At 43.1% G+C, this 15135-nt stretch overlaps 4 protein-coding genes across 4 annotated transcripts; 1 reads left to right on the top strand and 3 right to left on the bottom strand.

The window, feature by feature from the left end:
- Positions 1 to 1129: 1129 nt before the first annotated feature.
- On the bottom strand, positions 1130 to 3883 carry AOL_s00176g47 (uncharacterized protein; the record flags this gene model as incomplete). The annotated part of the gene is made up of 4 exons (XM_011128183.1): positions 1130 to 1313; positions 1369 to 3471; positions 3584 to 3780; positions 3845 to 3883. The coding sequence occupies 4 exons, from the start codon at positions 3881 to 3883 to the stop codon at positions 1130 to 1132; spliced, it is 2523 nt and encodes an 840-aa protein (XP_011126485.1).
- A 2169-nt stretch (positions 3884 to 6052) lies between these two features.
- On the top strand, positions 6053 to 7448 carry AOL_s00176g46 (uncharacterized protein; the record flags this gene model as incomplete). Its single annotated transcript, XM_011128182.1, has 2 exons — positions 6053 to 6940; positions 7014 to 7448. 2 exons carry the CDS (start codon positions 6053 to 6055, stop codon positions 7446 to 7448), a joined length of 1323 nt encoding a protein of 440 aa, XP_011126484.1.
- Positions 7449 to 8976: 1528 nt separating this feature from the next.
- AOL_s00176g45 (uncharacterized protein) lies at positions 8977 to 9562 on the bottom strand (the record flags this gene model as incomplete). The annotated part of the gene is made up of 4 exons (XM_011128181.1): positions 8977 to 9054; positions 9139 to 9196; positions 9269 to 9459; positions 9557 to 9562. The coding sequence occupies 4 exons, from the start codon at positions 9560 to 9562 to the stop codon at positions 8977 to 8979; spliced, it is 333 nt and encodes a 110-aa protein (XP_011126483.1).
- A 1417-nt stretch (positions 9563 to 10979) lies between these two features.
- AOL_s00176g44 (uncharacterized protein) lies at positions 10980 to 12666 on the bottom strand (the record flags this gene model as incomplete). Its single annotated transcript, XM_011128180.1, has 4 exons — positions 10980 to 12043; positions 12107 to 12238; positions 12305 to 12363; positions 12461 to 12666. The coding sequence occupies 4 exons, from the start codon at positions 12664 to 12666 to the stop codon at positions 10980 to 10982; spliced, it is 1461 nt and encodes a 486-aa protein (XP_011126482.1).
- Positions 12667 to 15135: the final 2469 nt, after the last annotated feature.

Below are 15135 nucleotides of genomic sequence, written 5' to 3'. Positions count from 1 at the left end.
ACGCAGACTTTACATTCCCGGCGAAGCTTTTGACCGGGGTGATATCAAAGGAAACTCCATGCAGGCACTGTCAATTATCCAGCTGGAGCTATCACAGGACTACTCTAGGACCATATTTCGAATTCTTGGGTGTTTCGAACTAGGTATATGTAACAGATGTGGCGTCGGTTGGAATGTGGCGATTGTGGCTGAAATACCACACAACTCAATTATCTCCTGGGTGGCTGGTCTGTCTATGATATAATCTCGAGGCTGGTAGAATCCCTCCCGTAGACGGACACAATCCACCATTTTAATATCTTCAAGACTAAGAGGATACAAAACTGTTATAATATTATGGAGAGCTTTTAGTTCATTTATTCATTAATTCTTCGTGTTTGTTAATTAGATACCATTGCGTTCAAGAACCATGATCATAATCATGAATAGACTCAAACTGGGTCTCGGGATGATAAAAGCCATATATCATAGCTTCTATCGTTTAAGACTACCGAAGCCACACATCTATTAAATAAGTAGTTATTAATATTCCGATATGCATATGAAGGCAAATCGCAAAAAATTGGTCTGTGCAGTTGATACTGACAGAATAAAACACGATCAACCTGTCTTCCTGTCGATATCTGAGAATGATATCAGATCAACTTCTCAAAATAGCACCCAAATCCCACGCTTTATAAGGCAGCCTATCCATCTCGATACGGTCAATCCAAAACTTCAAAACTATCACCCCCCCAAAGGGTCAGTCAAAATAGTCAGATACCAACCCTAAACCGTCCTAGTAAGTACTACTAACCTGAGTTCGTAGGATCATATTTAAGCTCACTATTTTACCCATAATACGATCTCAGTGTACCTGTCCTACTAAAATATTTCTTTATCGCTATAATTATTTACCAATCCCACCTCAGGCAGACTCTATCTGTGTGTGCACGTCAACTAGTATCAAAACGGAACAATCAAGTTCTTGGATTGAACTTTTGGCTACTATACATACAAAACGACTGGTACACAGGTCGACCCTAGCTTCGTGACCAAGATAATAAAGAAAGTCACTCGACGGGTGACAGTCTAATAGAAATACATATTCAGATACCCGTTGTATTCCACTCACGAACAGGGTATTAATTTAATCATCCTCGCCATCGATTTTAATGCCCCCATCATCCTCTTCGTCCTTCATCTCTTCATCTTGATCCTCATCTTCTCCCTTCTCCTTCGCCTCCCGTCTAGCCTTGGCATCCGATTCTCTTTGCTCTCTGGTGGAATCCTTGGGTCCTTCGGTGTCATTGAACAGTCGAAGCAACAACGCCCTAGAAATAGATTAGTATTCTGTGTCAAGCACTGAAAGATTCTATGGTATCTTACTTTCTCTCCTCCTTCGGCAACATCAGATTCAACGTAAACTTGCTCTTCCACAAAGGCAAGACCAACGCCCCAAGCTCGTCCTTATCCTCTTCGATATTAACTCGTAGCACGCAACACCCACCACCAATACCTTCCACCCTCTCTCTGATCTCCGCGACATCTTCAACTCTAGGGAACAGCTCCTTCATAAGGTATCTGAGGGTTTCCTTCTGTTTCAGATGAACAACTCTCTTGTCTCCAACCCAAGCTTCAACTAGTCCTAATCCTTCATTCTGAATACGCCACTGGCAAGCTTCAGGATCTTGAACCTCTTGACGGTTGAACATCTTGACACCGCAATGGACGAATCTTATGCCTCTTCCTTCGTTTTCTGATAAGATCTGTCTCGTCATTGTAGATGTGAAATAAATAGTGCGAACCGGTATTCCTTCTTGATTTCTGACCAAAAAGTTATCAAGGGGGAAATACGACGATAAGCCGTAGAACTTCTTGATTAGGGCTAGGACATCGTGGGAAGGAGGAAGGAACTTGAATGGCTCCTCGTTGAAGTTGCCCCGAGGCTTCTTGGCGATAACATCGGTCTTGGGGTCTTCGTCGAACTCCTGTGTTCGATGATTTTGTTCAGTTGACGGGATATCCAGTAGCTTAAGCTCCTCATCTTCGTCTTTGCCAGCCGAAGCTGGGGTATCTGCGGTATCATCCAGTCTCTGTCTTTTAATTGGAGAGCCTGGGTCCGCCTGTTCTTCATCCTCGGCAGACAAGGCGCGTTTGGCACCAGTGGCGAGCGATGCGGAAGTTAAATCTGTCTCTTCGACCAGTTTAACATCAACGTCGCTGGCTGTCTCGGCGGCTTTTTTGGCTTCGTCCCCAGCGCGAACGTTAACACCTTTCATTTTTTGGCCACCGGTTTGTATTTTCTCCCCCTCTGGAGCGGCCTTAACGGCTCCTTTCTTTTGGAGGACGGTTATGAAGAAACCACCGGTATCTTGGAGATGTGGGTATACCCTGACCGATCTATTCAGCATGTTGGCGATGTCGCTGTCTTGATCAGTGGGCGGAAACATTCCTCTCGTCAACCGATCTGTGTAAGGCACGCCCTTCTCGAGGACTTCCTCCCAGTTCTCGAACCAAGTTCCATCCTTGTCCATAACCTTCCAGTTCTTCATGCCTTCTCTTCTGATCAATCCTGGCAGTCTATCACTAACATCCACAATCTCCACCACACTAGGACCACCGCATCTTTCAATTGCCACATGGACTACTGATTCGTTTTCGATAGGGTTCAACGAACAGGTTGAGTACACAAGTCTACCACCAACCTTCAAGAGCTGTAGGCCACGAACCAGGATCCTAGCTTGCGTGCTCCACAAGCCATTCCCATTTGCAGCGTTCCAATCCCTCCAAATCAAAGGGTTCTTCCTAACTGTTCCGTCACCACTGCACGGAACATCACATAATATCCTATCAAACTTCAAGTATTCCTGCATTGTCTTCCCTCCATTAGGATCCCGCTTCGTCGGCAACCGTAGCGAAGGATATAATGTCGCGTCGTAATTTGTAACGATGAGATTGGGCGAATTAAGACGTTTGGTTTGGTGGATCAGGAGATGGGATCGCTTGTAATCGGCGTCATTGGCGATGACAACCCCAGTAGTCTTTCCCATAATCTTCTCAGGAGGTTCCCCGTCAACGCTAGTATCTATCCCTTCGCCTCCGGACAACCTCTTTGCAGCTTCAGCAACCCTTTCTTCTTCCCCGGCATGAATTGCCTCGATCAACTGTGACGTTTTGCTCCCCGGGGCAGCACACATGTCCAGGACCATGTGATGGGGTTCTACATCCATCAACAATGGCGGGATCATGCTAACTGCCTCCTGGCGGGAGATGTTCCCTGACGATGTTTCGGAGACAAGGAAAGCTTGTAACTGCTTGAACGGTGGAGAGCGGCGAATGACCTGCTTCCCCACCGTGAGCTGCCAGGCGAGTTCGTCCGGGTACCATGATAGTGGTGTCGGCGCGGGAATCAATGCCCCTTCAAATGTGGTATTTGTCAGAGCAGGGATATGGTGCGTTTGAAGGGTGTTTCGTACGGAGACAGCATGACTACGTTATCAAAAGAGAATCAGCATCGCCACCTGTAGTTACCACAGTTTCAATCTTATGATAAATTGGTATCGTGTAACCTAGGCTACACATAGCACGAATGAATAGATACCCTTTGCTTCCCGTAAACCTCCAAGTTGTTGGCAGAGTATCCTTCAAACTCTGCCAGAATTTTTTGAACTCTTCTTCATCAGGAACAATGCCCTGGTTAATGTAGTAGTTCTCGAATTTTTTGTTCTCTTTCGCGATGGCTGAATAATCCGTGCGATCGTTGTTGCCGTTGTTGCCGCCTCCGCGACCACGTTGCTTCTATAATACAAATAAATGATGAGTAGGTGTAAGATTGTGCCCCGGGTCTAAGATGATGTTATACCTTGTCCCCTGCGCGTTTTCCTTTCTTCGTTCGTGACATTGTGGATGTACCGATGCTGGTAAGATGTGGTTGACGGTAGAAGCTTTGGAAACGTTGTATTAGCCAATAAATTTTTATGGCCTGAAACAAGAGGTCTGTGTTGCAGCCGCGCTCTCAGGCCTGGCTCCGTCCAGAACGCCCAGACTCGGTCGAGGCCACCCAAAACCAGATCACGTGCAATAGACTCACTCGCAACACTTTTCTTAGTTCAAATGCAACATAAGTCGGCAGGTCCTATTGCATTCTTTCGCGATATTCTCTTTCCGGATCCTCGTTTTCATTTTTTGATCCAATCTATGAGACCAATCCAATATTTGTTCTCTTTTTTTTGGGTTATCTTGCAAATTTAATTTGTACTCAGGCTTTGAAGATCCTTGTTTTTCCTTCGTCTCGGTTCCAGGCGCTTGTAACACTCGGATCTATTCACATTTAGGATCCATACCTGCCGAAGCTAAGTGAAAAGGACTTGGATGATTGAGAATTAGGGTTTGATAAACTGTGGTCTTCAAATTTCTCCTGGCAGATCGGACAGTTATCCATTCGTCGGATCAATTTTTGTGATGTCGCTTTGATCCTCCAGACGCTAGCATTATAAACCTATTCGATAAATACGGTACACATCGAGTCGCATTTAGATCCTATACCGAACTTAACATTACAGCCCTTATTGCTGAAAGCGGGTGAGCTTCTTGTCACCAGTAGTGCTAATATGAATGTAGTTCCTAGAAGTAAAAGATTATTTCGTAGAAACGATACCGCGGATCACTAGGCTTAATAAACTTGAACTCGAGATATATATGAGCGGTGGAGTTGTTTTGTCCCCTCTATTTCTTCAACTTTAACGGCGATACTCAGGCTCTTCACTACACACTAAATTCTAGTATAAGACAATGAAATTGTTATACGTTGATATTTCGACATCAAGCCGTAGGGGCTCTACAGCCTCCAGTAGGTGACACAGGTCATAGATCTACAAATCAAACTTAAGCCATGATTTCTTTTTAAATTTTTACGTTTCCGCAGATCCGGGCTAGCTATTTCCAGGCAGCCGTTCATCCTAGTTCTTCCATATGGCCATCTTCTACAATTACTCCCACCCAGCATATAACCAAAAAAAAAATTTAAATGTTTTTTATGTGGAGTTCTAGATTATAAATATCTACCCTTACAGGCCTGGGTCAGAAACCAATATTTATTATAATCCAATTGATTCCCACGAGATTGGCAACCAGGACCTATGTTACGTCGAAGTGCCATGGAAAGCCCGGGTCCGTGAGGACTAGCTGACGAGGCTAATCGGTGTGTTGGTCACAAAAATACAACATACTTGTGGGATCCTGCGCTTTTGTTTACAGGTTCATGACGAGAATCGCGTAAGTCCGAACAGCTAAGTCCTGTAAAACGGCAACCGCCCTTCAACGTTTCAGAAAATATTCAGCCCAGAAATATATCGAAAACCGTAAGAAGATGGTTTCGATATGTGACTTACCGAATGAGATCTTGTTTACGATCTTTAGGAACCTATCTACATGTCTACCGTCTCCCAGAGTAACCCCGCTGACGAGGAGAGACGACGAGCCCTGGATAGATCTTGTAAGACACATACATTCATGCACCCCTTCGTGAATTCACGTAAATTCAGTATTATATATATTACATACGCTGCTTATCTCGGCCTCTATTCAACTAACAAATATTTGCGATACTAATACAGCCACGTTATACGCCAGACAGCGGACTGTTGGGCGCTTGTCTTGTCAACCAACGATTTAGAAGTATTGCCACTCCTGTTCTTTACAACCATGTAATTATCACAGGATTTGATCTCCGCTACGCGACTCCTCATATATTCCACTCGACAATCAATGCTCACGCTCTTACACCCCTGATGATGCCAAACCACTCAGCCAGGGCGTATATCCGACATCTCAGTATCCGGGCAGCGCCAGTTGATATAGGATGGTTACCAAGCGTAAACTACTTAAACGTTAAATCGAGGGCTCTTCTGGTGTTTTTTCTGTGGTTACTTGATAAAAATCAACTTTTTTCGATAGAGTACGTGAGCTGAATTATCAAGGGTATCCACCGGAGGGCTGAATTGTGACGAAGCGCCCTGATTATACAACTCGATGCTAGAGGATTTAGACTAATACGCATGATTCAAACAGAATGGGATATAGCGGAGTTCTACCAGGATGTCTAAAGTTTAATGGCCTCAGAAGCCTTGAGCATACACACAGACGCACCAAAACCAGAAGCGTTTCACGACGACGGGGACGAATGGAGACTAATTCTTCTCCTACCCTCAATACATTATCCTTTGGTCAACTAAATCTACTCGAACATCTAAAGATTCGGCGTGAAGTTGATCACGCTTGGTGGAAACTTGTTCGAGCCACTAAGAAGCTCAAATCTATCTCTTTGAGGTTAAACACACCTGGGAGATATAACGCTGTTGATTTAGCCCCTCTACCTGCATCAAAGGAGCCCGGAGGACTACTCCAGTTGGAATATCTTGATATGCAAAGTCGTACAGAGACCTATTGGAGCATTGGATTTCCATACGGCCTTGATCAGTTTACAGAAGTCAATTTTCTCCGATCTCTTTCTATAAGGAATTGCTTTGATGCAGGCAAAGTTCTCCACGCTGCTGCGCCAAATCTGACTAATTTGAGATCGTTAATGATTTCGGAGTCATGTTCGATTGAATTGTTTAACCAAGTCTTATACTCCCTCCCTAGAACATTACAGATGCTCGTGTATGAGAATCTTCGCCTCAAGATTGATAGGGAAACCCGAATTCAAAGAAATGCGATCATAAAGCACGGTAAAACTTTACGCAGACTATCGATATATATTTCCCAGCGTCAAACACGAGACACTGACTGTCCAGCTGAGCTCCCTTCGGGCAATATTCCCAGCGATTCAGCTAATACCTCCTCCTCCTCCTCCGCCGAACATGATGACGGCTTCTCGGTTATTGATCTAATCACCTTTTCAAGCCTCGAAGAGATTTCATTGCCGATCTGTCATCGAGATGTTATGATGTTAACTCAGGTATATATACCTATGGATTAAGCATCCAATTCGCGTTCCGACTTGGAGTGCTAACAAAAGGGATTATATATAGCTACCAAAACTACGAGCCATATCAATCACAACCCACTACGTCCCACTCCCATACGGTAGCCTAGACTGCACTACAAGTGTTATTGGCAATTTATGGATTTTGTTACAATCTTGGGCGAACTCTGTGGACCGGCTACTCCAATCTCCCGATTATGACAGATATCTTGCCACTATTTGTCAACATGAAGATAGTAGCGATACTCATGCTATTATGCCTGAACCGATTAAGGAACCATTAAATCTGAAGGCATTCAATCATACTGGTTTCCTCAAAGCGTATGAAGATGCCCTGGATACGGAACCGGAAAATGAATATTATATACTACGGGATCACACCGATGAAGAAGGTGATGTCTCTTCTAGGGTGCATTATGCTAAAATTCATGAGTTTGAGAGGCAATATCCAGATATCATGATTTTTGAACCTTTTGCATGAAATGGGAGAATTTACGCTTGGAACTCCTCAATGGCTGTGATCATAGTAACATTGGAACTGTATGCAGTCCCACCTACCATGATATAATTTCTTCTTCTTTATTTTAAGAATTACAAAAGTCCGAATCTATACCGTTTCTAACTTTTCTGTCGGCTCACAGATCCTAACACAAAAATTAAAGTATTGTACCGTTTTAAATTTAACTCCATTTGAAATTTTGTGATTAGATGTATAGCTACGTACCTCTAATTGCTAAAATATGTTGAGCCTTTCGACGCTTTATTCTAGCCGGAAAGGACCCGACCTTTACAGCTTTACAAGCCCAGAGCCTACCACATATGGCCATATGAGTGAATTAAATTTAACCGGTATCGCAATGGTGGTTCGACATTAATGCACCCACGGGTCTCAAGTCGACTGTGAACATGTTAACATTTTAACATCTATACATATGCTACGCACACATCTATACGAAACAGTTGTACAGGTACATGTACATGTACATATGCCTACTACCTATCCAATTACCCCACCCGGGTCGACGGCATGCATGAAATCAATGCATTAATACATACCAGTTCATGCAAGGGATATACAGAAGGGTCCTAAATTAGCGAATCATTTCCAAAATTGACTGATCTAGATTGCGGGCTCGCTTGTTAGCGTCGATCGATCCGATCCGATCGAGCAAAACCAACATGGTGGAACCCGAATTGAATCCTGCATAAAATTTACTGCGACGCAATGGGCACAGCTGCACAGAAGGATTCCTAACGTTCCCCATGACGCGTTGCCAATAACGTGCAGGTACCAGAATTCATTGGTCGGATAATCCCTCAATTGCGGGTCCGCAGCTCTTCGGGTTACTGGTCTAGGCCGCGGTCTGTCCCAGAAATTTCGGGACGGCAGTCGCGAACTGGTACGGCAGGATCGAAGGGGATTCCATCCCAACTCTCGAGCTCTTCCATAGTATGTACAACTTCATTTCATCTGTAACTAGTTCCTCTAGTGTGCAGCTTCGGACAACTAGGCTATAAAGCTGTTAACATTAAAATGCTGGCATGTTAGTTCGAATTCATTTTAGATTCTCTTTAAGAAAACTCTTTTTGTGTCTATTATATTTCAGATAGGGATTTAAAGGAAGGCTTGAACCACTTCAGCCTCGGGCCCATGAGGTTAAAATCACATATAGTCTAATAATGGATGCCATTCATACATCACTTTAACGAACTGACAGGAATCAGGATATCGGATCGTGATGTAATGACCTAATTCTCTTTGAATTACTCACCTCAAATTTCGAAATCCACGCTATACTTTCGGCTCGTGTATTATAGTCTCATGCACTGAAGATATAACAGGTTTATTCATATGCAACTATTACTGACAACATATCACACATACATGTATGAGGTATCTTGAAAAGTCTAGTCGTGTACAATGTTTTTATCCTGTTTGTATAGAAAAATATGTATGCCCCATTGACCCATTACTAGGAATCTCCTGATTTAGCGTTCCAAATCTAGAATCAAAGCACTGGAATGAAGGTGAAAAGCTGTGAAGGATGGGTCTTCTGATTATTAGGGGGTGCTGGACGGAGGATTATCTACGACACATCAACCATTAGCGGTGCACGAATCCGATTTAGTGATTTGGCGGAATTTAATTCTAGAAACAACGGTGTACCCACCTGGGATCCCTTAATACCAGCGAAGCTCCAGGCAGAAGACCCAATAGGATCCTTAATTCTGGATTTATCGAGATGTCAGCGCTCTAATCTTCTTCGAGTATCCTCCTTCCTGGATTGCATAGTAACTTACAAGTAACCTGGTTCATCTTGACTCTGGGTACCTTGGTCGGCCACGATACCCCAGAAAGCGTGTTTCAACTCAGGTCGGTATTCCTCCTCCTTAGTTCCCCATATTTTTCCATCTTCATCGAAAATTTGATATCCCCCACACTCTAATTTGAAGCTCGAATCAAATCCCGGTCGGGGTTTAAGAATCCAAATCTAGCAATGAAAGTGTTCTTAGCTTAAGTCTAACCTGGTAAAACTATTGCTTCGTGTGTCTAGAACCGAAGCTAGCTAAAATGATAGCTAACTCGACCGACATATTATTCTAGGACGAGACTTACTACATGATCTCCCTGGGTATCCGCTGGGTAACCAACAATTTCTTTGTCGGGTCCATTACTATCCTCACTAGCTCCCAGGACTAACTTATGTTCCTCCGATTCGTTGAAGACGATCTTATAGGGCCTGTTGGGATGTAGGGAAGACGTTACAGCGCTTTATTCGCGTATATATATCGATGAAGAGATAAAAGGTATTTATGAATATATGTAAAATCGTAAGTCCTTCTATGGCGAGCTGTGTTTCTCAATATGAATGACAGGATATTTTATTGTTGGATCATGGATAGGAAGGAAATAGTGTCCTTTTATAGACAAAACCCACTGCACTGCCTGAAGGCCAATTCGGATTTAATTATCTTCAAGGGCACAAAGGTTTTGGCTTCTAGCTAAATTTGACTCATTGATACTACAACAATCATATCAGGTATTCGCTCATCATATCTTTATCGGGGATGTTAGTACCATAGTAGCTTGGGTCAGTAAGTACATCTGCCTACGTCGCACGATTAATACGTAAAAACGAAAATCAAACCAGGGCTGGATGCAAATACTTTCTTTGATAGGCCAATTGGGCTATAAATTCAATATTCCACAATTGCATGAAAATATTTGTATGTATACATAAATGCAGGGTGCTGCATGGTAGCATCGAATCAAGGCGGGGTTGTAGAAGCAATGCACACATCATTTATGTTCTAGTCTTTAATTTCTTCGTCTAGACACGAATTCAATGTTGTTATTCCGTTATCAAGGCGCTAGTATTTCTTTTTCTTTTTCTCTATTTATTTTTTTAATTTTTTACAGAGATCGACTACAAGTCTCGCCGTAAGTCTGGATGAGTATTCGGAATTCCTATGGCTAAAAATTATTTCTAAACAATTCAAACCGACCAGATTATGCAACAGTTGTTTGAAAATATCTATATATGAACTAGCCATAATATCTTAAGATCTTGAGATATAGATAGATATATCCCAGCAGATAGCTACGTGTACATTGATACGGATCAAATATTATACATCACCATTATTTGCCGCATAGTCAACCATGGCTGCAGGGAGACTCCCATGTTCGAATTTGTACCAGGAAGTTGATCATGTTGATGCTCTACCGATAGGCTAGCTAGTAGCACATATTGGTGCATTCATTTCAAGTAAGGGTCTGGAACATCCTATCACAAATGATCTCGTATAACCACAAAAAGCCGCCGAGGTTTTTGAGTTAATGAACAGGTACATTTTCATTACTTTCCATATGACACAGTGCCTCTTGACTCTGCCTCAAGAACGCCGCCTATATTCGAGGCTAGCCCTCGGGTCTTTGTCTGCGTGCATATTTATCCGATTATTCATACACGCAAACTAAATATCGGCCCGGCAAGTACCATATCCTCCATTAGATTGTCGGGAATCTATTCCAGTTTAATTGAAAAGCATTACCAACTGTCTTCGTCGCCTCTTCATAGTTAAGCTTTTTCGCTTTCCCCTCGATAAGTTCATAGCTTTCTTCTAATTGAGCGACAATATCCTTCCAATTCAATAGTTCCTTCTCCTTTGTTTCAACGGGTAGCAGCTTCCCGTTGGCTTTCCTAACAACCCCATCAACGATGACCGCGTCAATATCCCTGATGCTCGAATGCAGAACAATCGCTGCGATAGGGTCCCTTTTAGCAGCACATATCATCGCTGGGGTCTCTGTATCGAAGATGACAAAGTCCGCTGACTTCCCAACTGCAATCGATCCGACCTTGTCTCCTAACTTACAAGCTCTCGCCCCTTTGATTGTAGCTAGGTTAAAAGTATTCTCGACGGTCTGCTTGCATGTAGAAGGATTCTTCCCCTGCTCAACGTATTTTTGATTGAAGACCCCACGTTCAGCTTGTAACCCGACTCTCATTTGTGTGATCATGTCCCCAGCGCCCGAAGAATGGCAGTCGACTCCGAGACTAGCACAATCTTCGAATCGTGGGTCGTAACAAATAGGAAGCCCATGTCCCATCTGAAGCTCGGTCATTGGTGTTGATGAAACTGACATCCCGTGTTTTTTAAAGATAGTGGCATCTTCGTCGTTCATCTGGTTACCGTGTGACACCAAAATATCTGGCCCCACTAAGCTCTGCTGGTCCATTGTGGTGATACTAGACCGGGGTCCAAAGATTGGCGATTCATTCACCCAATGCGTCGTGATTAATTTAACTCCAGCGTCACGGACAGTCTTAAATACCATCTTATTGGTTTCTTCACCAAGGAAAAAGTGGTCCCAGCCAAAACCAATCTCGACTCGCCCTTCAGCATGTTTCTGAGAGGCAAGTTTGACAAGATGTGCAAGAAACCAGTCAGGGAGTGGGGTTTGATCTATCGATGTTGAGTTTTGGTCCCATTCGGAGATAAGGAATGCGGAGGAGTAGCAGAAGACTGAGCGGATACCGGATTCGACAGTAGCTTTCAAAGCAGCGTTGGCTATTTATATGTTTGTTAACAGCTTTAAACTACTTAATTCTAGTCGGGAGATATGTCACATACCATGTTCTGGAGAGTAAATAGCATGACAATGATCAACTACCGTGGTGACACCGGCATCAATGAGCTCCATAAGACCACCCAACTCTCCAAGGTAAACGTCGTCAGGTCCGAAGAGGAATGCAGTAAGGTTCCCTATATTCCGATATTAGTACTTTCTTCATATGTATCATCAATTTTCTTTCTATAGATTTAGCTAACCTGTTGGAATGTATTCAAGAAGCATATGGTTCGCATGCCTGCCCTTCAACTGGGTTTGCCTGTTTCTCCAAGACCTCCATTAGAATTCCCATCAAACCACAATCATACTAATAAATTTAAGTTCACTTCAATGAGAAGTGCTATTCCCTTACGTACCAACAATGATGGTGCGTATCAACGAAGCCAGGTGAGATAAGTTTTCCAGTACAATCGATGACTTCAGCGCCTCCAGCTTCAATGGATTCTCCAATTTTTTTGATCTTCCCCCCAGAAACCAAAATGTCTGTCCTTTGCGCGGTAACTACATCGTTTTCTCCATGAATTAAGGCGATACCCCCTCTGAGGAGCATTGAATTTGGCATCTTGGAGGTGAGCTTGTGGTTTTTTTTGCGTTGCGTGTACTGTTACACAGATGTTAAATTATCGAAATAATATCGATTAGCTTAGCTTTTTGGCTTTGAAGCGACACCGATTTTATTCAGTCTCGTAATCAAACGCTGTGAATTGCGTCTAGGTGGATATAATTTGTTAAGGTCTTGAGAATTGGTTTTGATTCATAAGTACGAGTGAGGTATATAAACAATTAATTGATTGCTAAGCTACGGAGCTACATTCTTTCCATTTCAATATGTATGCATGATCCAGACCATATGCATGACATAATTTCTTTATACGCATACCTAAGTACTTTCTTAGTAGGTACATTAGGTAGTTCTGAAATCAATTGACCGCGACCGTCTACCCCGCGGCCCCGCGAGCCGCTTTCGTTTATACTACAACACCGGCGCACCGGCTCCGACTGTTAAAAATATCATAAGATAATCGTAAACGACAGGAAATGTTGGGAAAGTCATGATTTGTCTTGATAAATTATTCCCCCGTTGATTAGGAGCTTCTTGACATCATTCTATACAATGAATATGCGGCAATCTAAGGTTTGTACTCTTTTTTTCATTTGAATTCGACTGTTATATGCGCTAGAACGACTGAACGGCAGTTGCACTCGAGTACTCCTCAACCACACGCATATGCGCCTGTGACGGCTTATCAATCGGGCGATTTTCTTATTACGGTTATCCGAGAATCCGGAGCTTCGGAGCTTGGCAAGGTGATTGGTAAGTTTATCGAATTTCTAGATTCAGGTTCAAAAGGACGAAAGGTCGTATTCGAGATGATCATATCAAGCTGTCGGCACAAGCGGGCACTAAGCCTATATATATACCTAGAGCTCGCTAAGTAACAAGATCAATCATAAGGCAAATAGTTTTATTTATGTAGAAAATCCGACTAGAGTTAAAGAGCTAACATAAATTTGTATAGAAAATTTAAAATTGGTTCGACTCCGCTTCAACTAACCTCGAACTTGCCGGGGAACTTCGTGACGTCAGCATACTATCAGAAACTCAGCACGATCCGAACCCGCTTAGTACTGCCAGAACCGGTTAAACATACCTCTTAGTTCGGTAATGAATATATGTCTCGTTTCCCTCAAATTCGAACTGCCGACAATATTTATCAGCCTGACAATGAAAGGACTTAATGGCAGGTGCAGATGTTTAGACTTTTGATGTATTAATTTTTGTTGATAATACAATGGTTTGTAAGTATAGGAAATCTGCAGCGCTTCGTCAGTCACAATATATTAAGAAGGTCGTGTATCCTCTAATTTACGAGATGCATACGTACACACATTTTGCCGCAGTAATTAAAGTACCAATTAATAGTATCTGATATTTAAAGGTTAAGATGAGCCCAAATTAACCACAGACCTATTCGTAAGCCCTTCTGCGGGCATGGAGGGCTTGATACAATGTTGTTACAGAACTGAACGGAGTCGTTAGACGACTTCCTTGCGTTGGGCCCGAATCCTGACAAGGTTGGGCTTGTCAGCTTGGCTGACGCTAATAATACCACATCCTCTATTTAAACCCAATCTAATCAACGTATTAAAAAGATGCCTGGCACCGCGTGTCAGTCTTCAAATTCGGCAGTTCAGTGTAGCGAGTGCTGATGACGGGAAACATGGAACGAAGTCCAGTTATCGACCGGAGTTTTGGTTCTAGAAGCAAATCAAAGCCGGATGGAGAAAGTTCCCCGTCGGGCAAAATTTGAATCGGTAGGCAGATTTCGCGACTTCGATTCTGCACAGCACATTCTAATTGATGATGAATCTCCAAATCTAGATTTTATGAGCAGATCTAGTCGTCTATCTCGGCTTGTAGAAAGTTTTGCCTTTCCGGGGTGGGTCTGGGTATGCTTTTCCGGCAGATCGTCGCCTGTGGTAGGCTGGCCAGCGCTAGGACCGGCGCCGGTAGTGTACCTTGTTTACACAGGATACGAGGCTCAATGAGGTAAGTTTTGCACCGCCATGACATCGACGACGCACATTGTATAAACCCCGGTGCTATAGTTTTAAAACACTCGACCCATAGTGTTATCAAAAAAACTTAATATTCGAGGAGCACGATGTCTCAATTCGCCTTACTACTAAAACATCGATAATTTATACGATACAGGGTTTCTTGGCCGGAATCTCGCATTGATGACAAACACAGGCATTGCGCATATTGCACTAGTACTAGTAATATCATCATGGGAAATGATTGATTAGTACCGGCCTACCATGATGGGTTTGCAGACGTCACGACTTACGATCGACCACTGCGGCTCCTTAGCCTCTCATATTACCCCAAAAATACTATGCTCTCGGATAGCCTAGATTCAATCCCAGCTGTGGGGGTGGGGGGATGATCGAATTTTGACTGCAAGGTGGATATAATTGAACCATCGAAATATAAAAGATGGAGAGTCCTCGCAGGTCAATAAACATA

Source organism: Orbilia oligospora (genome assembly GCF_000225545.1).
Source record: "Orbilia oligospora ATCC 24927 unplaced genomic scaffold scaffold00176, whole genome shotgun sequence".
Taxonomy (NCBI): Eukaryota; Fungi; Ascomycota; class Orbiliomycetes; order Orbiliales; family Orbiliaceae; genus Orbilia; species Orbilia oligospora.
The sequence above is the reverse complement of the archived record's forward strand: the minus strand, read 5'-3'. Positions and strand labels throughout refer to the sequence as shown.